General features: G+C 44.5%; 1 protein-coding gene and 1 long non-coding RNA gene across 9 annotated transcripts in view; one reads left to right on the top strand and one right to left on the bottom strand.

The window, feature by feature from the left end:
- Positions 1-24,908, bottom strand: part of GRM7 (glutamate metabotropic receptor 7) — an 893,798-nt gene that overhangs the window by 52,090 nt on the left and 816,800 nt on the right. For all 5 annotated transcript variants that reach the window (XR_012060766.1, XR_012060764.1, XR_012060765.1 and 2 more), the window contains exon 9: positions 115-361. Coding sequence is in view for 2 of the 5 variants with exons in the window: in XM_006206843.4 (XP_006206905.1) it covers positions 115-361 (247 nt within the window). In the remaining 3 variants the exon portion in view is untranslated. The remainder of the gene's footprint in view (positions 1-114; positions 362-24,908) is intronic.
- The window catches only part of LOC140686812 (uncharacterized), a 137,104-nt gene that overhangs the window by 85,882 nt on the left and 26,314 nt on the right, over positions 1-24,908 (top strand). The gene's annotated exons all lie outside the window — the stretch shown is intronic.

Here is a 24,908-nt window from a genome sequence, read left to right as displayed (position 1 = left end):
GCCCGTCAGACAAGAATGCTCACGGTCTTTCTCCAAAGACAGGCAAGCACACGCCACATTTTCGAGCGCTTCCTGACGCAGGCGGGAGGGTGGAAGGAAAGGAGAAGTACTTACTGTTTGGGTCTACGTTCTCACAGAGCTCTGTCTTTGCCTCACCGTTGGGTCTGTCACTGGGTTTGTGTGACAGCCGCGATGACATGGTGGCTGCTGTGACTACCGCCTTGAAGCTTCGCTTCCGTTTCTGGACATTGAGTTCAGGGTGGAAAATGATGATGTACACTTTCGGCATGTACAGCATCCCCAGCGCCACTGACGCACTTAGGTTCATGGAGATTGTGAGCGTGGTGGTTTGTATGTAGAGCTAGGAGACACAACACACAAGACACTATTACAAATAAAATGACTGCGGAGGGAGTCTGAACACTTAGTGTGATGTCAAGCATGGCTATGGCTGCTGGCAGAGAAAGCACAGTAATTTCTAGGGAGACAGAATGACTCAGTGTGTATCTTGGAGAGCTTACGTATCTATATGTTTATTGATTGCAAATCATTCCGTGACTCCGTGCTCATGCCTGCCCTGGACACGTCTCCCACTTGGAAGTTCAGGGTCGACCTTTAATTAGGTTGGAAGTACCTTCATTTAGAACGGCAGCTGAATTTGAAGACATGCAGATCACATTTGTTACCTTGAGTTAAGGGATAGTTGTTTTTTTTTTAATCCCCCATACATTCACAAAAAGATTAACACTCCAAGGGATCTCTTACTTCACAGATATTCTGGGACCTTATTGGAAATGCCAATATGTCAATATGTGTTATCTTTCTGTATTGTTTTTTAAAAGGGTTCACCTTCACCATAACCTACAAAGCAGGGAGTTAAGTTTCCCTGGAAAGTAAGCCCTTCTTGCTTAAGTCTGATTTGCAAAACACCAATGGCAAGAGACTAGGATCTAGTGATGTTGGCTTGTCCCGTCTCTCTGCGTTGACGACTGCACAAAGAATACAAAACCGCATCCTGACATGTGCTATGTGTAGTTCGGATGGTGCTCCTTTGTCTCTTTTTGCTTCCTTGAGAACTCAGTAGAGCAACCATTCACAACTTACTGTTCAGTGTGTGAAGTCATCGTCTTGCCTACATTTGAAAGATGAAGGGTGAAGGGGGTGCTGGATGGTAAGATCAGTAAGGGAGAGCTACAGACAACTTGCATCGGTCCAGTTGCGTTTATGAGGTGCCCTGTCATCGTCCACAGCCCACCATTCATTTACACATGTTTGTATGTTGCATGACTTCTAAAGGCTCGATGAAACGTGAGGTGGTGGGTGTGTAATTAACTTGACTGTGGTAATCATTTCACAATGTATGCATACATTAAGTCATCACGTCATATGCCATAAAAAATTAGGTATATAACCTAAATACACGTGATTTGTACTCATCAATCATACCTTGGTAAAGCTAGAAAAAAATGGATAAATACATAAACAGGTAGGTAGGTAAATAAATACACTTCAATTACATTTGAAAAACAAAAACAAAAACCAAGCCAGGCAACAAGCTACCAGGGCCATTTACATTACTGGAAACCTGGTTTCTTGGCAATGTATCTGATCATGGTTTCTACAGCTGCGTCTTCCCGTGCATCTGAAGGTAAAACCTTCACCTTTAATAGATTCTCCAAGGCCCCCGGTGGTCCTCCCCCTGCCAGACTTTTCAGACTAATTCCCCACCACCTTGCCCAGCTCTCTCCCATGGCCGCCGTCCACCTGGCACCCCTTCAGGTCTAGAAGGTGCTGTGCTCACCCAGCTACTGAACGTTTATACATGCGTGCATGTGTTTTTTCTGGATTCTTGTTTTCTCCTCTATGGAATGTTCCTCTGCTTCTTCGAGCATCCATCCCAGGCTGCCCTCACCCACGGCCTCAAGTCTAGGCACCTTCCTTCCTTACAGGCACTCAGAAGTCAGTTTTCTTTGGCTCCCTGGTCTCTGTTTGTAGATGTTCGCCCACCACCCTGATCATCTGACTGCCCGTCTCCCCGCCTGGGTTGTATGTTCCATGAAGGCAAGGACTTGTGTCTGGTGTGTCACTGTGTCTGCAGTGGTGGCCAATAGTAGGTGCTTAATAAACATACAATGGATGAGATCATGTGTTTGTATCGGGGACACCTTTTTCCTACTGATGGCTCTGTGGTCAAACAGCCTTTCTCTAAATATACAAGAAGACCTATTAGCTGCCTGGCTAGTTCTTATTTCTTCAATATGAGGCTCTGGAGAAGAAACTGAGAATTTTCTATCTCATGTGGAAGGAATACAGTTTTCCAGCAAACATTAATGGGGATGTATATGTCCCTGAATGCTTTCAAGGAGCTGCTAACTGTATAATATATTATAAATGTAAAATATAAAGACAAAACAGTATGGAATTAAAGATCCTCTTGGTTGTGAATTAGACAGCATTTGAAAAGCTCATCTTTTCCTATTAGACTTTCAACTCTGATCTACCCTGTTGCTACACTGTTCACAAAAGGCTGAGCATGGTCACACAGCTTGATGAACCGAAGTAATAACGCTTCCTTCCCTCATGGTCAGCGCCGTCATCCCACTAATGAGGGTTTTGCAAACCGTGAGTATAACCCGTCCGAGAAAGAAAGGGCCATAAACTAATCCATGGGATCGTAAGTCTTGTTTCTGTTTCTCTGCTTGAAAGCAAATTTTGCAGTTGAAGAAATCATCCTGTAGTTTGTTTTTGTTGTTGACTATTTATATTTAACTATAACATATATATGCTTATGTGACGTGGAATTGTATGTGCCTATACATGTATTCACACATGCTTTTCCTTAACCAAGACTATGTAGTGATTTAAGACTCCAAAAGCTGATGTTTATTTTAATGGAGTATTTACTGGTCATTATTTTCAAGCTACATCCCATCAAGACTTTGATATTTACTTTGAAATGTTTGCAGTTTCTGATGACACTTCAGAAGTAGATGAAAACCAATAGGAATGTCACTGGCCAAATCCCTACGCCCTCAAATCCTCTGTGTGTCGCAGAGTGGTTATGAATGAGGAGTCCAGAGCCAGTCTGAGTTCAGTTCCCATTTACTGGCTCTGTGACCTTGGACAAGTGGCTTTGCCTCTCTGTGCCTCACTTGTAAGTGGGGCTGGTTAGATGAGTGTCTACCTCGTGACGTTGTCTTGATGATGAAGTGAGTTAGTATTTATAAAGGGATTACGACAGGACCTAGCATGTGGTTAGTACCATGAACGTATTTTTAAATAAGTTATAGAGGTCTCAGGATACAGCAGCTCCAGTCTGCAGGGACCATACGGGTGTTGGTTCATGGGGATCCAACTCCGCGAAGCCCCGGGAAGGGAACTAAATCACTGTCTTTTTGGCCCCTGGTGGGACACTCACCTTTGGACTCTTGAGTTTCCATCCCAGCATCTCCTTTAGTATACTGTCTCAGCAAATTCCAGCATGCTTATTTTTAGTTTCATGGCTATTCCTGTTTGACCCAAGGCTTATTTTAAAATGCATTACTCTGTTTAATTGTGGGTATTTCACACCATTTTACTTGATCTTCCTTATAATTTCTTTAGAGGGGTGAAGGTGTTGTGATCACTTTGGTCTCTTTGATCAAAGCACCTGAGTTCTTGCACACATAGCTTTGCAGGTACCAACTGCCCCCCTCTTCCAGGACTGGCCACCCCCTGAGCCTCCTCCCATCGGTAGACTGAGCCCCATCACCAGTGGAGAAAGTCCGTCTGAAAACGGTCAACCCTCGATGGCTGAGGCCTAAGGAAGGATGCTGGCTGCCTTGGAGTTGCCTCGCACTGGGTACTTTTGCCTTAACTTTATCACCAACCTAAATGACTTCCTAGAATGCAGCTTCCGTTCCTTGGTTGAATGTGCCTCTTCTACCAACCACCATGTGTAAGTCAGCTTATATAACTAAGGGGCATTTAGGCAAGGGAGTCAGGGTCAAGCTGGCACCGTGTTTTTCACATTACCCTGGAACAGTAGTTTTCTTAAAGTCAGTGTACGGAATCCTTGGTTGAGACTGTCTCTCAGTTTCCTCATTTGTGAAATGAAGATAAGAATAGTTCATGTTTCAAATGGTGGCTTTGAAGATCTAATTCACTAATAAAGTGCTTAGTAGAATGCCTGGGAAACACGTACCCATGAAATGTTAGCTGCTGATGTTTATATTCTGCCGAATGTTTTTTATTAGGCTGTTGGGTGTCTTCCTTAGTAACCGCTGTCATATATTTTAAACTTTTTATATATGTCTTATTGATTAAGTGGAATGTAGTGTCTAGAAAACCAGGCCTGTTCATGTCTGGTCTGACTGATGCGCGCCAGCAAGCGTACTATTAAAGACACAGCTCTGTGCTTACTCAGTGCCAGGCAAAGCCCAGCTGGACCTGTCCTGTGCGTTTACTAATCCTAGCCTTCAAGCTCAGTGTCAGATCAAACCTGAACGCATTCCGTGAAATGCCGCTGTTGCTCGAGAAACTGGCCTGGCACTTAGGGTTACTTAAATTCTCCTTCTGTAAGTTTCAATTGATAAGATACTAAGAAATTCGAAAACTCCATAGTACTCATGAGCGAACTTTGAAACTTGTCAACTCTTCTGTGTCAGTTTCAGAATCAGTTTAATTGAAGACTATTTTGAGAGGTTTCAGGGCAAGCTGACCCCGTGCTTTAAACTCACTGTTGGCTGTGTTTTCCAGATAGGCTGTGTGAGAGAGCGAGCTTACTTCCCCGCTCTTGGTGTGTTCATCCGCTTAGCAGTTTGCCGTTTTCAGTGAGATGCGAACGTCCCTCAGCACCCGTGGGGGACAGGCTCTAGGACACCTGGGGACACCAAGCCTGAGGATGCTTGGGTCCCTTATATAAAATGGTGCAGTATCTGCACAGAACCTATGTACATCCTCCCGTGTATTCTAAATCCTCTCTGGATTACTTAGTTATATTACAAGACCCACTGTGATGTAAATGCTGTGTGAATTGTTGTAAATACAATGTAAATGTTATGTAAATCGTTGCCAGCACATAGCAAATTCAAGCTTTGCTTTTCGGAACTTTCTGGAAGTATTTCTTTTCCCTGAACGTTTCTGACGGGCAGTTAGTTGAATCCGTGAATGCAGAACCTGTGCATACAGAGGGCTTGCTGTCCCACCAAGTGGCTGCACAGGCCAGGCACCCGGCAGGTGAAGGCGAGCAGGAGAGGGCGCTCCCCCCGCCTTGGGGGAGCCACGTTCTAGCGGCAGGACGGATGCGATCGAGAATCAACTAACGCCTCATTTATTAACTGCTCACTGCAGCCTTTTTCTCAGAGTGTATACTGTTACCAGTTTTCTTCTCCTCTTGGCATGGCCTTTGCTCACCTGCTCTGCCTGGTACCCTGTTTGCGTTTGATACTCAGTCCAGGGGTTCCTTGCACATAAAGCATCCCCACGTCCCCGGCTGCCCTGTTGGCCCCTTTGACGAGGTACAGCGCCAAACAGCACGTCACTTGGTCTGAAGAGCACAGCCAGTTGCGCTGTGGCGCTTGCTTCAACATGCAGATTCATCCTGATGAGACGGACACATTAGGGAACGATTTGAGCCTAACACCGAGTTCGTGTTTGCAAACGTGCGTTTCTTCCTCTAGAAACACCAGGTGAGCGCAGGAAACTGCACCCAGACAAACCCCGCCCTGTGGGATCCACAAAATGCACACACGCCCAGGGCCTCAGACATCTGCCCAAGCCCCCTCCACAGTGTCCCCATGGATCGCGATACTTCTGGCACCTGCTTCCGTGAGCAAACTTTTGGTCCTTTTTTTTATAAAGTTAAGGTGACATATTTACTGTAATATTAACGAATTTTGTAGCCATTTACCATGTGTAAAACCATGCCACCACTTTTATTAGATTCCTATCCATTTAAAAATGTCACTGATGACGTTTTAGCATGTTGTGTCCCTCGCCCAATTTTTCCCGTAAGTCTAGTGATTTTTATTGCACAGGTCTGCACAGCGTGGTGATCTTTACAAACATGTTTGTCTTGTTATAGCGGAACTGACTGGATAAGAAACTCAATGCCTGCCACAAAGTGTGCACTTATTAAGTCCTGGCTGAGCAAAGGTTCTGCACTTGAAGCAGGTGTTAGGTATGAGAAGTATCCTTGGCATTCAACATTGTTTTAAGAAAGCTATTATTTGTAGTCTGTTAGTTATTATTATGATTATTTTGCTGTTATTTGTGTGCCTCTGTTTCCTCATTTCTAGAGTGGAGATAATAATGACACTTATAAACTTTGATCCCAGTTGGGATCAAATTGCTTGACCGTTGTCAGATACACAGAGGAGTTCTTAACATGTAGAAACCGCTCAGTCAAGGGTGTCAGTATCACTGATTTATTTATTGGCTAGAACATAAAATGACTTGTTCTTTCTGCTGTTCTTTCTCCTGTAATTTTAATACATTTTGAAAGGACCATCTTTCCTATGGAATCCACTGAGTAACAACCTGTTTTAGGGAAAGACATCTCATTACGTTTGTTTCTATTTTGTTGGAAAGAATACGCAAACCCCTGTTTTACCTGTCACTGACTGTTTTATGGAAAATAACCAATTACAGGCTTTCCCAAGTGACAGCTGAGAACTGGGACAAGAAGGCTTCAGTGGCGTCTTTAGGAGAGACGGGAGAAGCTTCAGAATTCTCATGAGATCCCAAAGTCTTTACAATAAAAAGAAAAAATACACCTAATATAGTCATGGTTAAGGAGGAAGCGTACGTTATTCTCTGAAAAATGTTTGAAACATTCGTATGTCTAAATTGAACTGAAAGTTCTCAGCAGTTACGACCCATGTTTTTGATCCTTATCACTTGAACCATATTTTTGAGAAATAATAATTACAGTAATTGTATTTTAATATGGTTTTTAATTACAGTAATCATATTTTTGAGAAATAAAGACTACATATGGCTGGAGATGAGATAAGGATGTTCGGAGTGGGACTTCCTCAGTCATCCAGATGGGCAAGATGCTGAAATAATCTTTTCAGCATCTTGCTTTTGCTTGTTATGAAATAATGCATGATGACAAAAGGATTCAGCATGATGATGAGAAAAAATATTGGGATTTTTGGGAGGGAAAGATGCTTGCATCTTCTGGAAGGATGGTATAATGGAAAGACAAGATCTTTCTTGTTAGAACTGATTTCAAGCTTGGCGCTGGATGGTTGGCTGGCAACTTGGGACAAGTGACTTCATCTGTGGCAAGTGATCATGTCAAAATTCAAACTATAGAAATTTGTTACCAGAGTATCTGACATAAAACCCTACCTCATTCTAGCACTACCATGGAGACCTTCTCAGCATTTTAAGTTTAAAGGGTAGCATGTGTGAGAAGTGCTCATGGAATGCAGTAGATGCCCACCTTCTGCAGATAATTTTCATGCTATTTTATTTAGATCTGCTATCTGTAAATAGGTCATATAAATAGATAGCCAAAATATGTAAAGAAAGACACACACACACACACACACACACCAGATTATATGGGACACACTCTGTAGACGGGCATCTGGCATGGAATTATATAAATAATGAGGCAACCAGATGATTATTGGACAAGACCTAGCTTTGCTGTTTCCTTTTTCTCATTTAGTATCTCCAGAAAGACATGACATTAAGTCTACACACAATTATATTATGTATTTGGAGGGACACAGACAAGCACTCCAGGTGAATGCACACCTGTTAGTGGAGCATGAGATACGTGATGATGTCGTGCTTGGAATCACCGCATCTCAGGACTCCGCTCTCCTGACCAGCAGCCTGACGCTGTGTCTATGCCCGCATGGTGTCTTCACAGAGATGCTGTTATCCCCATTGGCTGCATCCTCGTGAAGCTCAGTGTTTTGCTCCCCAGGACATCCTAGCAAGCTCAGGCCATCCTGATGGTTAACACTTCTGATTTTGCTCAGCACATACAAGCACAGCCTACACACACTGATGCACAGAATTTCTCTTTTTTTTTTCACCAGTCCTGTAACCCCTCAGTTTTGATTTCAAGACTTTCCCCTCTCCACCCACAAGGTAGGAGTTCTACTCTTTCATGGAGCCAATACTGGTTCTCTTCGCTCTGCTGTGTTATCTAAAAGGTTACTTGCCATTCCTGCTGGGCCAAGAGCCCCAGAAATGTTAGGTCTCTGCCTTCCAGTGATTTAACCTACAAAGCGCAAAGCATTTTCCCCATTAGCCTGGGGAGACACACTTCTGCCAGATTCCACTGGCTCGCTTTGAATCCTTGGCCATATTCATCAAGAACAGCATTTTGCAGGAAGCGGTGTCAGATCTTGTCTCCTAATGTGAAAATGCCGGCTTGTACCTCCCTGGGGAACAGGCTGAGTTATATACGGCGAGGTTCTGTACTACTCTGCAGGTGAACCCGGGGATTCAAAGGAAAAGTCCGAACTTAAAGTATTCCATTTCTAAAATTGTCATTTGAAATATCCCATTTCTGTAAGTGCCAAGCTGTCTAATCTTGCCAACTTTTAAAGTCATCTTTATATTTCTAGGGAATGTAAAAGGACAGGAATCAAATGAAAACACTGATGTTGAATTAACGGCTGAGAGAAAGAGACCATGTCTGCATTTCCTGGGAATAGTCAGTGTGTTTTGAGTTGGACTTGTAAAGTGTTCTTGAAACCGGACCCAGGAGTGTCACTGACACACAGACCATGTCAGATTCCTATAAAGAGGAAGCGTGTTCTTATCTCAGTTTTCAGAGCCACTGACAATGACCTTCTGATGAACCTGACACGTTTCCACCATCACGATCCTTCGGCTCTTTCCTCCTGTTAGTTTTGTCAGTCTTCCTCTGTTCCTTTTGGACCGGATCTTTCCCACCTTCCCGCTGAGCTCCGGTAGCTCCCTTCCTGCCCCTCAGGCTCTTCCTTTCCCTTTGCGTTAGCTCCCCCTTGTCCATGTATCGTCTGCTTCCGGCTTTTCTGCTGCCACTGGTGCAGCGCCGCGGATGTGGATGGAGGCTGCCCCCTGACGTTTGTCCTGGCTGCGAAGTGTGCTGTGGTACCCACTTAGCAGGCGTCCCTGACTGATGGGCAGAGCATGCCAGTAGCCGGAACCTCGGCCGGCTGGACTGCCCACCCGGGGGTGACCGGTGCTCTCAGCTCCTCAGCGAGGCCCTCAGCTGTGGGGGGGGCGAAGCCAAAAGGAGCAAATAACTGCGGTGAGACTGCCTGGAAAACTGCAGGTACACAGTCGCTCGGCCAGCGCCCCTGACTGGAACAGTGAGGGCTGTGAGACTGGGCGGGGAGGTAACAGTCGTCCTACCGAGAGAAACGGAACAACAGGGAGTGAACGTGGCCAAGCAGCAGGGGCTGAGTGGCTCAGGGCGTGGATCTCACCTTCACGAGACCCATTCTCCTGTGCTTTTGCTTCTAAGGTCGTGGATCATGGATCTCATAAGTGCTATTTCTTACCCACTCGCTCCCGAGGGCCTGCAGTCTGGCCTCTGTCACCACCTCCTCTGACTCTGCCCTCTAAACCTTCCTAGATGGCTGCTCAGACCTGAGAGATTTTTTTCCAGCTCTCATTCCTCTTTAAAACTCAGCGCTGAAGACAGTGTACTGGGGACCCCAGCTGCCCTGCCGTATTAGCTCAACTTCTCATGATATTTAGATGAAGACAGAATCCTCAGCATGGCCCACGGGACTCTGAGGGTCCCCCTTCCACCTTCCTCATCTTCTCTAAGCCCTTGACACATGCAGTGCTCTGTCCATCCTCAGGACTCCTGCACATGCTGTTCCTCTGCTTTAGATGCTGTTCCCGCTCATCTTTTCCTGGCTACCTCCTACCTGTCTTTCAGGTCTCAGTCTTATTTCCTTAAGGATGACTTCCCTGGCCTTCAGATGTAAACTATGCCCTTCCTCTCTTGCTTGCTTACAGGACGTACTACTTCCCTTCATTACATCAGTCACAAATTATGCCCATTCATTTGAGTGTTTATGTAATAAATATCCCCTCAATAGACTGTCCTCCTGAGAGCACAGACCCTGCCCTTTGACCTACTGTACACAGCTCCTGGAGCATGGTCAGGACTCAGTTCACAGTGGCTCAACAGAGGAACGAGCACAGTCTAGGAAACAGACATGGAGGACAAGTGTGTGGGACCTGGGGTCACGGGCTCTGGGCCTGGAGGTGGGCTCTGCCGCTTACTGACAACTGTGGGGGCCTGAGGAGCTCGCTTGGCTTTTCCAGGCCTGGAGACCGACACTTACAGCCCGAGGTGAGAAATGACATCTACCCCCAGAGCTGTGGCCGAGGAAACGCCTTGTCACTGGTCACGCTTGGCACAGTGCTGTCCTGGGCAGTCTATGCGTGTGTAGCAGCAGATAACATCACCATGCCCAGAGGCTCTGGGGCTCTGAAGGGGCATCATTTCTCCCCACTTTTCCAGGTGCTTTCCCCTCGAGCGGTTTCACTGGCCTCCCTTCTCCCTGAGTCCGACGGCTGGGGCACTCCTCTGGCCCAGCCAAGGCATTCAGGACCAATAAACACAGGAGATAAAATACAGAGATAAATTGCCCCTGATAATAGGAACAGAACCAACATATTTTGTGGAAATCAGGGAGGGAAGAGCATTCAGAAGTCAGCAAATCAAGGTAGGGACCATGTTTAATTTATCTTGGCATCTTTGTGTCTGGCACAGGAAACAGGTTCAGTGTATGTTGGAAGGATGAGATGGTCTTCACTCACGTGATAAATCCAAGCTAAATTCAAAGCCACTTACTCATCTCCACTCCATGTCACGGCTCATCAGGTCCCCCCCGCCACAATGGCCTCTTCTATATCCCTGAATATGCTGTGCTCTTCTGCCACAGGGCCTTTGCATAGGTTTTCCTCTTTCCTTGAAACGTCCCCCTCACCTACCTTGTTCTATTCATTTTTCAGATCTCCACTCAAGTATCACTTCTTCCTCTAAGGCTCTTCTAGCCAAGGCTAGGTATTACTATACTGGTATAAGCTCTCAAAGCAATCTTAATAATTCAGATGTAAACATCTGTGTGTGTATGATTTGTATCCATCTCCCCGCCTGGAAGAGTCTGCTTAGCTCACTGTTGGGTCGCCAGCGCCTAGCACTGTGGGTGGCAAATACAAGGGGCTTCACTGATACTGTTAAGGAAGGAAGTCTTGGGGACACAAAGATAAGAGATGACAAAGTCTTTGAATTTGTCTCTGGTTTATCACAGAGAACAGAGTCAGAAGGATGCCTGACAGGCAGAAGAAACAGTGGGGTGTTCGTGCGGACTGACATTCCCTGTAAGGAGTACTTTCCAAATGGCCCAGGGAGGAATGGACTGTCCGAGGGGCTGTCACGTACATTTCCTTACCCCGGGGTCATGTGTTCACTAAACAATAGAGCATAATTATCAACGGTGATTCCGTGACAGCCTGACACAGTAATCAGCACCCACAGCCCTGCCCCTTTTGGATGGGAGCTTTTCTTTCAGAAAGCCTGGGCTAGCACTCAGGTTAGCACCCAGTTGTCTCCTCACAACAGAAAATGAGATGGTTGCCATGACAACTCAGCGAAAGAGTTCAGGGATTGAGGGTTTTTTTTTTCTTTCTGTTTTTGACAAAAAGCTTCTGACTTTGACTTCACTGGTAACATAGATGCTTTTTTTTTTTTCAATTCTGATCCATCCTGGAACTTTTCTAAATCATTAAAAAATATCATTTAAAAATCTACCTTTAGAAAGTGGGGTGGCTCAGACTATGATAACAGCAATCGTGGGGACTGAAGGGGGCAAATGCCAGATACACTGGGAGGGAAAAATCAAAGGACATGGGGATGGGTTGGATGGGAAGATGGTAAGAGTGAAAGAGAAAGCAAGGGATCATGTTTTATATTCTACTTCCCTTTACGCAAACTGCAGGGTAGTAGCATCTTCATTCATGTCAACACTGCACAAACCCTAGAGTAGGTTTGAGCTCTCCTGGGGAAAAAAAAAAGTTTCTGCCCCTCCCCAAGCCAGGGTGGACTGCTAAAAATACTTGCAAGGGATATGAACTGATACCAGCACAGTGGGTTCCTGGGCTGTCTTCCAAGGTGCTAGTCCCCAGTACTTCATGCCAGCTTTCATCTCCTCCACCCCAGTGAGCTCTGATCCTCAACCAGTCACAGCCGCCCAAAGCCAATCCTTCACTGTAATTGACATTCATGGTGAAGATTTTCTCTCCAAGACTCTACCCTGCATTTATTCCTACTTGGAACTCTCAACCCTCTCTTCTTAAGAATAGATTTTTTTTTCCTTTTCTTGAAAACATGCAGCAGAGATCTATGAAATGGTTAAATGACAAGCATGTGAGTAGGTTGCTGTCTCTTGACACCCAGAAAATGCCTAGTTCATGTCCATTTTCCTTATAATGTAATTAAAAAAAATTCTTGGACAAGGTCTATTGTTTCATCTGGCTCTTGAAATGACACCATGCCAAACTTTGATATAGGCTAAGAAAAATGTGTGAATGAGTCTTCAAAAATAATTTTAAAGGCAAATTTTCTATCTAGTCTTGGCTTGTGGATCAACAGACATTGTTTATGGGAGTTAGATAAAGCATGAAAGGTCTTCTTCATAGTGTACTCTGTGGTGTCTACAGAGATTCCAGGCCCTCGCATCAGAGTCCTGCAGAAGTTTCTGAAAAGGTTGTTCTCATCTGTGTAGAATTACGTGTTTTAACATGGGATCACTGCCTTCATCAACTTCATAGGGCTGCTAAGACGATCAAACAGCATTTCCAGTCATGGTGAAAATGGAGCTGCCCCTGTAACACCTGGCTCTGCACTGACGATCTTTGTCTCCGGAGTTGCCTCCAGCTACCCGGTTGCACAAGTTGGACCTTCTAAGGGTTATTCTTTAAAATCTGCAATTTCCTCACATTTTACCCTTTATGTCCAGTCTGTTACTCAGTCTGGTAATAGTATCTGTAAAATATTTCTGGAATCTGTTCTCTTCCCACTGCCCCAGCCCTAGTCTTAAACATGATTAATCAGTTAATACACTGAAGTACAGAGAACAGTGGGTACCACTTGTAAGTTCTCAAGTTGTAGCTGTGGTGGCGGTGGTGGTGGTGATGAAGGTGATGATATGATGATGCACTTTCACACTCTTCCTAGGGTGCTACCCTCGCATCCCAACTGGTTTCACTATATCCATTTTTGCCTCCTTATAAGCACTGTACAGAGTAACCAGAATTATATCTACAAAAACTGCAAATCAGATTACGTGGTCCCCTGTAAAACATCTTTCAAAGTTTTCCCATTGCCGTACAGTATCTGGACTAGCTGCATTTCCAACTGCTTGGCTATCTTTAATTTGGTTTCTGTGCACTGGCTTCTTGGGTGCTCCAAGCTCATTTCCAGCAAAGGGACTTAGCGCACGCCACGCACACCGTTCCGTCTGCCGTGTTATTTTGCCTGAGCCCTTCATCCGGCTAACTCCTAACTCATCTTGTAGGTTTGACTTTATGCATTTTCTCTTATAGACTCTCTGTGACCACCCACTGCTCCACTTCCTTGAATTGTCCCCTTCCATGATGTTCCCACATAGTAGCCTAGGTTTTATTTAAATTCATGTTATAATCAGTAATTGTCAACATAACCATGGATTCATTTATCTCAACTCTTTCCTACTAGGATTTCAGACTTAATGATGGCAGGGATAGAGCTATAACAAGCGAGGACTTCACATACAGAGAGCAGGTCAGAAAACAGTTACAAAGTAAGGTACACATACAAGCATCCTAATGAGTAAAACTCTCTCTCTGAGCTGTGAATACATTTCAGGGAGATGTTGGTTCTTAGACTGCACACATTCAGAGAATGTTAAGCTAAAATCCTGAGACTCCAGAGAGCACGCATGACTTGCATACGGTCACAGTAATCAGGGAAAAAGCTAAGGTGTTAGATGAAGTCTTTTGACTGTAAAGCTCATTTTACTGCACTGCAATACACATTCAACTAAAAAGCCTGTTTAATAAAAGAGTAGATCATAAGGACTATTGACTGTTTCATTCTTCAAAGCTTTAATTGCCAGTGCTTAGACAAACAAACATCTCTAAGTATTTCTGAAGGGAACTGACAGAAAATTCCCATGCTTTGGCACAGACAGTGTATTTGTGTAAGAGTGTTTTATAGTTGAGTCCATAGTCCCTGCTAAGAATAATGGGCAAACATCCTGTGTGTGAGATTGAAAGTGTGTCCAATTTCCTCGCCAAATCCAGCTTCTGGTCAAGAGGATTCAGCTTTGCTATCTTTTTCCTGACTGTGCACACACTTCCACCCTGACAAATCCCCCAAATAATAAAAGGTGAGCTTGGGCAGGCAGGAAAAAAAGGACAAAAAATAAGTAATACGCAAATGGAAGGCAGACGCCGTCTGAGGCATGAATAGGTTGTAATGTCTGATGCTTCTGCCGACGTGTGTGATACGATGGGTGACTGTAGACGGTCAGGAGTAGACCAAGGAGACCAGGTGTGGGGAAGACAGGGGAATCAAGCCACATCAAAAAGGGCAATTGAAATTCTCTTATTTGCAAATAAACACTGCAAGTCCCAGTGTCTTCTCCTTTGTGTGGTAGGGCAGGACTCCACCTCCCTCCATCCACTTCCTAGCTGTTCAGCTTGTCCATGAGATGGAATAAATAAAGGGCACTTGGCAATTCCTCTCCAGGAAGAAACTCTCTGTGCAGATGATGAATAGAGATGCTGAAAGGCGAGGCCCCGTTGTGGACATAGGGAATGGTTCTGAAACGTGGACCACACGTACCAGAGGATGGAGACCTAGCACTGGCACCCCGGGGACAGTGAGCCGAGGGTATTAGGAAGAGGACAAAAGGACATTTATTCCCCAGTGACTGGAAGAGAGACGCAGCCTTGGGGTGGCTGCAGGCGCAAGGACCTCTGCCTGTCACGGAGCTGGGGGGCTCACTGGCTAGAGGAGGGGAGACTGCGTGTGCGGGGGGAGGCAGCTGCAGCCTGAAGGAACTGGGCATTTATTCATCTTTCTGGACACTGGGAGGCTTGGCTGGCTGGTTACAGAATGTTTAATAATGAACTATCCTGCCTGCTCCATCTACTAAAAAGCTGTTGGGTAGAGCAAACACTCATTAGTGTTGTTTCAGGACAAGCTCCGCTTGTGGTCGGAAAATGATGCTTTTTGTGTTAAGACTTAGGACCACCAAACAGAGACATTCACGGTGTTGAGAGAAGGCTCATTTCCGTTCTGCCACTTAATGGTTGTGGAATTTGGACAAAGCCATTTGTAAATACATTTGTGACAGTGTCTTACTAGCTTCACCTTTGGCCCTCAGAAATGTGTCTACTTTCTCAAGCTCACAACATTTAAAAAAATAAAACCTAAAGTCTCCATTTTATGCAATGAATTGAGGAAAGTTAAGCCATGATTTGAATAAAAATTGAATTTTGAAATAACCAGTATACCCACAGTGTATAAAAGTGATGAATAATTATAGGCCAGTATTTTATATACATTATAAACAATTAGTCATGAATGACTTAAATAAAGCGAATTAACCCTGGATAAAGGAACCAGGAGAACAGGGGGTGACAGACGCCACGCCGTACCACGCAGCGGGGTCCCCCCTCAGGGCTGGGGGGTTTACTCCCGCAGGTGCTGGTGGTCCTCTTTGGGAACTGCCTTGTCCGAAGAGACTCCTGCTGCCTAAGGTTCTGCCCCTTCTCCAGGGGAGCCCACAGACAATCCCTGGGGGAAGCTGGGAACGACGCTTGGCCCCCGGCCCCCGGAAGGGACAGATTCGAAGGGTGGCTTCAGCTGAGACCCTGTTGCGTCTGCTTCACAGCACAGCTTCTCCCTTGGCCCATCCCGTGTCTTTCCCCCCACCTATTGGCGTTGATACCATGGGTGCTCCCGAATAAACCTGGTCTTGTGCTGCCAGGGAGGCCACCTGAGACTTGGCGTATCGCTGAGAACTCTTGTGCATCTGTTCTAATCACAATCAAGAACTTCCGTAATACAACTTGTTCTGTAAGTCCTTTTGCAGCCTTCGCCCCAAAGACCCACTGGGCACCCCTGCAGCAGTTATAGAGCGTGCTTTGCAAAGTCAACACGTGTCAGACAGAGTGGACCTCTCTCCCCAGGTCTTGTCTGTCCTCTCCTCTCGACTCTGTGAACCAGCACATTTCCCTCTTCCTCATCCAGATGTAATGTAAGTACAGATACACATACAGTTCCCCCCCAGGTTTTATTTTTAAAACTTTCAAAATTTCAGAAACTTTGATATAGGACGGAGAACATCTGTGTAGTCCTCACTGAGAGCCCATCACATTGTGTGTTTTTAATTTCTCCTTTTGCCAATTAATTTTAAAGTCATGTACATAGGACATTTCATTCTTTTTCATTTCCATACACATCACTTAAGGAAATGGACATTTTGCTACACAGTCACAATACTCTAACGACACCTAAGAAATTCAAGACTAATTCCATCATGTCATCTAATACATACGATGTCATGTCCCCTCGCACACATCATCTCCCAAAGCTTCCTCGTGCCCATTTGGAATCTCTTCTCTTCACCCCTCCCCCTGTCTCCAAGCAACCACTGATCTGCTTTCTGTAAACAGGATCGTGGTATGTACTCTCCTCTGTTGGGCTACTTGAATTCAGCTTCGTTATCTGGAGATTCAACAACGTTGTACATTGCTGAGTGCACAGCGGTCCATTCCTTTTTACTGCTGAGTGGTATCCACTGTCTGGGCCCACCACATTCATTTAGCCACTCATCTGTCATTGACACTTGGGTTGTTTCCAGTTTGGGGCTGTTATGAACATCACACATAAGACTTTGTACGCGTATGCATTCGTTTTACTTCAGGGAAATCTCTAGGAGAGGAAGGGCTGGACCAGGGAGTATGTAAACAACTAACATTTTAAGAGTGCCAAGTACTTTTCAAAATGGCAGTATTATTTTCTATTCTTATCAGCAGAGTATGAGACTTCTAGTTCCTCTGAACCTTTTCTAATGATCAGTGTGGTCAGTCTTGTTAACTTGCAGCCATGCTAATAGGGGTGTAGTGAAATCTTATTTTATTGGCAATTTCCTAATAACTAACTATATTCAGCAGATTTCATGAGTTTTTTTTGTCGTTTGCCTATCTTCATTGGGGACATGTCTGTGCATTTCTTTAAGCCATTTGTTTTTTTATTGTCTGGTTTTCCTATTGCTAACAGTTGAGAGTTTTGGATTCTAGACAAAGGCCTTTATCAGATACATATTTAGCAGAGATTTTTCTCCTACTCTGTGGTTTGTCTTTTCATTCTCTTGATACTGTCTTTTGAAGAGCAGACGTTTTTGATGTTGGAGAAGTCCAGTTTTTAATTTATTTTCTTTTGTAGCTTGTGCTTTTGGTGTGATGGTTAGGAACTCTTTGCTGAGCCTAAGGCCACAGAGCTCTTCTATGTGTTCTAGAAGTTTTACCATTTTAGGTTTTATGTTTATATCTATAATACATATATAACTCATATATATGGGAGTAGATATGGATCTAAGTTCTTTTTTGGATATGAATATCATTCTTGGACAATTTGTTAAAAAGGCTGAACCTTCTCCACTGCATTCCCTGTGTACTTTTGTAAAAAAAATTAGTTGTCCACACATGTGTGGGTTTATTTATTGGATTCTCTGTTTAGTTCCATTAATCTATATGTCTTTCTTTATACCAATATCATCCTTTAGTGCTATAATAATTCTTAAAATCAGACGATGCTACCTCTCCAACTCTGCTGCTTTTCAGAGTTGTTTTAGCTGTTCTAGGTTCTCTGCATTTCCACATGAATTTTAGAATCAACCTGTCAATTTCTCTAAGAAGCCTTTTGAGGTTTTGATTGGCATTGGATTGAATTTATAGAATAATTTGGTAAGAATGAGCATCTCAGCAGTACTGAGCCTTCCACCTCCTCAGCAGTGTGTATCTCCCAGTTATTTAGGTCTGCTTTAAGTTCAGCGATATTTGGTAGTTTTCAGTATACAGGCATGCCGTACTTTGTAGTTTTTCAAGACATTAACTTTTTGGAGGATACCAAGCCCACCTCAGTATCTTACAAAACATCGTACATTTTGATTTGTCTGTTTTCTTACAATTAAATTCAGGTCAAATGTATTGGTCAGGAACATTTCCAGGTGGTCTTGCAGGCAGCCGAGTGCATCCAGTCGGAAGCCCACATGTCAGGCTGTCCTGCTACTGGTGATGCTGTTTGACCACACAGTGCAGGTGGGGACCAGCAGGTGTCACCATTATAAAGGTGCGGTTTACCTTGGGAACTGGAAAATCATCAAGGAGTGATACGGGGACAGATGCTTTTTAAAAGGCTAAACCATAAAGTTCTGTATTCACCCCTCGGTATCTGTGGGAAATTGGTTCAGGACCCCCACGGAGACCAGAGGCTATGGATGCTGCAGTCCCTTACGTACAGCCGCCCAGCGTAGTCAGTCCGCTGCGTCTCTCAGCTGCAGAACATGCGGCGCGGCAGAGGGCGGGCTGCAGTTCACGCTTCTGCGCTGACATGTGGCTGTTTTTATCTAGATTCTTTCTTGGTGAACAGAATTCCAATTTCGTCTCTAAGTTAGAAGAGGCTAATACTTCCTTTGCCTTTATTCCCTAAAATAATACACCACCAGGAATACTGTGCCCCTAGGAGGGGTTCCCTCACCCCAGTACCAAACGCTCAGTGACTGTTGAGGGGTGCGGGTTCATCTGGAGGAAACGGGGGTGAGCCCCCAAGATACCAGGTTAAAGAAAGCAAAACCCTTGCTCTTTTCGAAAACCCGTTTCAAGGTGTTGACAAAACGAGTTCGGGTCCAATCTCCGCGAGATGTCGTCACTACAGAGCCGGATGTCGATCAGTGTCAGGGGTTTCTGCGCTATGACCCAGTCTGTTTTGTGAGCCCTCAGTCCTCACGCAGCAGTAACAGGTGTGTCGCATACCTAACGCTGTGGGCCGCCTGTGAGCAGACAGGGCTTCCGGCAGGTGGTCACTCTCTCTCCAGACAGGGTGCGTTTTACACTCCACGAGGGGGCTACGTGTCTGATGGTCTGCTCCACGCCCGGCTTGGTGCTACGGGATGCTACATACACGACTGTGTTAAAAACTGTCACAAACTGGCTCTGCTTGGAGTCACGGATGAGCCCGTTAAGCGGACATCGGACCCCTCTTTCTCCCTCCTAGGATCTCATATTCCATAGCTGAGAAGTCTCTTTCTGTAAAATAATGTTCTGCAAACTGAATGCTATCTGGTGACTTCCAGCCCACAATGTTTTGTCCCTCCTCTGCATCCATGAAAACCTGAGTAAAGAGGTGTACTGGAAACCGTGGGGAAGCAGCGGTATTTATATTCTGCTCATGGGGAAAATGGCCAAGATTCAGCAAGTTACAGCTACTGTTCCCCTCATTTGGCTCAAAACAAGCAGGTCTTGAAGGGAGACAAGCGAGACAGAACCACTAACAATTCAGACAAGGAATACTCAGGTACTGGGTTGAGGACTAGAAATTATTTTGAGTATTTAAAAACTCTTGGTTTGAGGAATTTTAAAATCTTTGCTAAAAATGCAAAGAAATGCTTCCCGTCAAATGCTCACCGACATTGTGCTGATGTACAGTGTTGGTGTTAACCTTGTAAAAACTTCCATGCCTTATTGTCTTTTTCTATAAATTAAAAAATAGCATAAGCAACAGGCTGAAATGGATGTAAACAAAAAATGGATGGGGAACGCTGGGAGGATTCAAAGACTCAAACTGAATCTAGGTCGCATGTTTTATAGTAACTACTTGATGATTTCATTTTATTTGGTGTTTGGTGTTCTGTGGACTATATTAAAAACCATGTTGTGGATTTTCCTAAGATATGTTACTACTGTTTACAGAACCCTTTTCACCCCTGAATATTTTTCTTAAACTGCCTGTGCAGCGCCTATCACAGAAGGCACCGTTAAATTTCTTTACATCAGCCGTCTCTCTAAAAATTGACTGGGAGTCAGTTTCACTGGATTTCGTACCTTCCTGCTGCTGGGAGCTCTTGCTGTGGCTAGCTTTTATTGGATGTCACAGATTGAGTAAGTTGACAAGATGAAATGGAGCAAGCCAGAATTACTGCCAACTTATATCTGGGCAAAAGGCTACCAAACACTGGCAATGAGCCAAACTTCATCTCCTAAAACTGAATAGTTCTGGTGTCTCAAAATCAAATGTTTTTCCTCCCATACTCTTTGAGGTGGTCTCTATTCAAAAGATGTGTAGTGAACATTAATTGGGAGTCTTAATACCATATTGTCTACATTCTTTAGGAACTGATTGAATTAGGTTTATAAAATTCACCACGAGACCCAGCTAGACTTAACACTTCAGAGATTCATGTAAGTGTTAGGATGCACGTATATGGATGTGCACACACATGCCAGTTCTCCTTTCACGCAGTGATAAGGACTGCTTTTGGATGCACTTTGAACTTGGGAATTTTAGAGAAATACAGCATAAATGTTACTGATTCTGAACAGCTCTGGCTTAGTCTTTATTCTGTGGGTAAAGCCCTTGGTGGAGACGTACCTGGGAGCAGAGTGGTTTCCCCACATCTCATTTAGTTGCTGAGTTGGAGAGAAGCCTGGAGAAGTGGTTTATTTTAACTGCCAGCCTGGCCTGTTTATTGAGACCAGTGCTTCTTCTCTCAGTGGTCGGGGGTGTCCCTCAGAGACCAGCTAATGTCATGATTTCCTCACTTTCCCAGAAGAGTAAGAGGTTACCCCTCCTGCAGTCACTAGAACTTACAGTTGACGTATCTGTCTCCCCTTCGCTCCCAGCCACCAGCACACTGGACTTCGGGGTTTTCTGAAGCACATATTCTTCATTCTGAAACTGCATCCCCGTCCATCAACGACAGGAAAGTAGTGGACACTCACTAAGTATTATTTGAAAAAAAAATGGAGGAAATTCTTGTCTTTTTCTCTTCACCTTGATGTTTCAAGACTCTGCCCTTCCCCAGTGGAAATGAACATGGAACGAAACCCCTTCTCGTGCTCCCAAAGCGTGTTCTAGCTGCTTGGCAACTCTTCTTCTTCCGTGGGTGGGATGAGCAGCCACACACGCACGTCAGACATGAACCCTGCCCAGGGGTCTCTCCCCGGCTGCGTGTACAGGATGATACATGTTTCATTTCCCTTGGTTTCTATCCAGGGGGTTCTGAAACTGTGCAGAGTCACTGTTTATTGAATACCTTATTTTTTCCCCAGTTCTATCTCTCTTCATTTCTACTTTCATAACATTTTCCCATTAGTGGAACTCTAGTGGTAGTGGAATGGGAGAATCCAGAATGACACCACCCCTGCAAGGGAACTGAGGTCTCTACAGTAACTCACTCTTGATAGAGCAGGAACCACGGAAAACAGGCTTTACTTGCGAAGCACAAACGTGCCACTCGTTTGCCAGTCATTGCCTGGTTAGTTACATTCGTTCCCATAAAAACACTGTAGATTTCCCTGTCAATTTCAAAATGTCCTTTTCCTTCACCCAAAGTATAAATACATACTGTGTTTTCAGCAGCACAAGTGGTCAAGTGGCTTTAGTCACTGTGAATTCACTGACCAGCTCGACTGCCAGGGAATGATGCCCATTTTAGGTGATCTCTTACTTCAGTGGGTAAGGATGTCCTGATATTTGAAGGTGCAGTCTGAAAGCCCCCAATTATTATATTTGTGTTTCTAGACCCTCTTCTTCACCGTTACTTTGTATGCTTCACTTCCTAAATGACATTCCCGAGGTAAGGCTGTGATTTACACATTTTTAAGTGGAGGCATTAAGTAGCTTGACTCAGAGATAAATGATGACTGATGCTCAGCGAGATGGAGCTTAACCTTCCTGCCTCAGGGTGCAGGAAACACCACCCACGTTTTTCTCTGTCTGCTACTGCACATACCATATGTGGCATTTTGAAGTTTCCAGGAGAAACGCATTTAATTACACACACACATTTTCATTTATGGACAGGGTCAAAACAAAATCTAAAGTCACATACCCAGTGTCCTGAAGGACCACCAAACACTCTGTCTTCAAATTGTTGCCATATGCCAAGTACAGTTCTAGGAGCTTCTACAGTATTATCACTTTTAATCATCTGAAAAGTGGTGTTACTATAGCTTAGTTTATATGTATCACATGCACTGAAATTTCTGGAAGACACATAAGAAACGGGATTTAAAAAAACTGGAAGGTGGATTGTGGAGAGAGGAACTAGCTGGCTGAGCAGGATGGAGTATGAAAGAAATTAAGTTTCACCTTCTGCCCCTTGAATTACGTACTCTGGGATGTATTACTAATTGTAATTTTTACTTTACCTTAAAAATGCTATTATTCTCACAGGGTTTGTAAACTGAGGTTCTTTACGTAGCATGGGTAGGGTCGGGTAGTGTGGGGGACCCAGATCTGTCTTAGACATGGTTCCTTTACGAAGAAACGGTGCAAACAGATGCGTGCATTGTTGGACATCCCCGCACACGTCTGACATTTCTGAAGGAGGCAAGGATGAGCCTGTTTCCTTTCAGGGTGCAAAGTTGTTCCCCAGTTGGAACCCATATAGTACTCTGGGAAAGCAGGTCATTCCTAGACTCTTTCCTGTTAGGAAATCCTTAGGGTCTGACAGTCTTGACAATCAGCAAACGTAAGTTGAGGTGGTAACGAGGGGAAGTCTTACCCCTGAGTCCCACCCAGTGGGCACTGCGCTTTTTCAGTGAGGCCCCAAGGCGTAAAGTTGCATTCTCTAGCCAACCAAAGAGCCGTCTGAAGTTGGGCAGCACAGTGGATTAACTGTGTCCCACCCCCAAATGAGTAAATATTTGAAACCTGTGAATGTGACCTTATTTGGAAAAAAGGTCTTTGCCAGTGTTAACCATTAAGGATCTCGAGATGAGGATATTTTAGATTAGGGTGGACCCTAAACCCAATGGCAAGTGTCCTTAGAAGAGAAGAGGCAAGACACAGGGCAGGTGCTATGAACATGAAACCAGAGGTGCAGTGATGTGTCTGCAAGCCGAGGGCATCAAAGATGGCCGGCAGCCTTCAGAAGCTGGGGCAGAGGCGGGGAACGGACCCTCCCTACAGCTTCCCAAAGGTACCAGTGCTGCCAACACCTTGATTTAGGACTTCTGGACTGCAGACCGAGAGAATACATTCCTCACCAAGTTTCTGATAATCCAGCAGCTCTAGGAAACTCAGAACTAGTTGTGGGGCTCGTGCAAACCACAGGGTCTCCATGGGCACGGCCTCACCGCGGCTGACCTCGCGTCCCTCCCCGCCCTCTGTTCCTTTCCTCTTCCCGCTCTTTCTTTCCTTGTCAGCTCAAGGGACCATAACAAAATACCACAGCTGGGCGGCTTAAACAGCGGAAATGTATTCCTCAGAGTTCTGGAGGCCGGGAAGGCCCAAATCAAGGTGATGGCGTGTAGGTTTCGTTCTTGGACCTCTTTCTCTTGGCTTGCAGGTGGCTGCCACCTCACGGGGACGTCCACGCCCTCTCCTTCGTGTGCACACAGGGAGAGAGAGCAGGCTGTCTGGCGTCTCTGCTTGTATTATCCCATCACGAGGACCCGACTCATCTAACCCCAAGCACCTCCCAAAGGCCCCATGTCCCAATATCCTCACATCGGGGGTTAGGGCTTCAGCACATGAATTTTGGGCGAGGGCACAAATATTCAGTCTGTATTTCACTTTCCTTCTCTACTTCCTTCCTTCCTCTTTGCGTCAACTCCACCGACATATAATGACATACAAATACAGTTCACCAATTTTAAATGTGTAACGAGGAGCTTTGGCAGATGTATATAGTTGTATACTAGCTCTCTGATCATGAATACTTTCTTCATCCTACAAAGTTCTTTCATGCCTGTTTGCAGTCAGTTCTCTGTCTGTGCACCCTGACGAAAGTGGATTTGCCTTTTGACCGCCACAGTTTTGCCTGTTCTATGATTTCATACAGATGGGATCATGTAGTGTGCTGGTTTTGGTGTGTGGCTCCTTGATTCAGCAGAATGCTTTTGAGATTCATCCATTTGCTTGTATGTATCAACAGTTACTTTTATTGCAGATTAGGATTCCATTGCAGGGCTGTACTACCATTTGTTTATTCATTCACCAGTTGGTGAACATTTGGGATGTTTCCGTTTTTGGTGATTATACATAAATCTGCTCTGAACATCTATGAACAATTTTGTGTGGACATATGTTCTCACTCCTCCCTTTAGTTTGTTGGGTCCGGAATTGAACAGTCCCTGTAATTTCTAGACTAGTGGCCCTCTGGCCATATATATATATATATATATAAAATGTTTTATTAATTTATTATTTTATTGGATACATATTTTTTATTGAAGTATATAGTCAGTTTACAATGTTGTGTCAGCTTCTGGTGTACAGCATAATGCTTCAGTCATACATGAAAACACATATACTCATTTTCATATTCTTTCTTAAGTTGCTACCAGATATTGAGAATAGCTCCCTGTGCTGTACAGGATGAACTGGTGGTTTATCTGTATTACATATATTAGTTAGTGTCTGCAAATCTCAAACTCCTAATTTATCCCTTCCCACCCCCTTTTCCCCCATGGTAACCATAAGTTTGTTTTCTATGTCTGTTTCTATTTTGTAAATAAGTTCATTTGTTCTTTTTTGGGGTTTTTTTTAGATTTCACATGGGAGTGATATCATATGGTATTTGTCTCTCTCTTTCTGGCTGACTTCACTTAGAATGACAATCTCCAGGTCCATCCATGTTGCTGCAGATGGCGTTATTTTACTCCTTTAATGG

Source organism: Vicugna pacos, chromosome 17 (assembly GCF_048564905.1).
Source record: "Vicugna pacos chromosome 17, VicPac4, whole genome shotgun sequence".
Lineage (NCBI taxonomy): Eukaryota > Metazoa > Chordata > Mammalia > Artiodactyla > Camelidae > Vicugna > Vicugna pacos.
The sequence above is the reverse complement of the archived record's forward strand: the minus strand, read 5'-3'. Positions and strand labels throughout refer to the sequence as shown.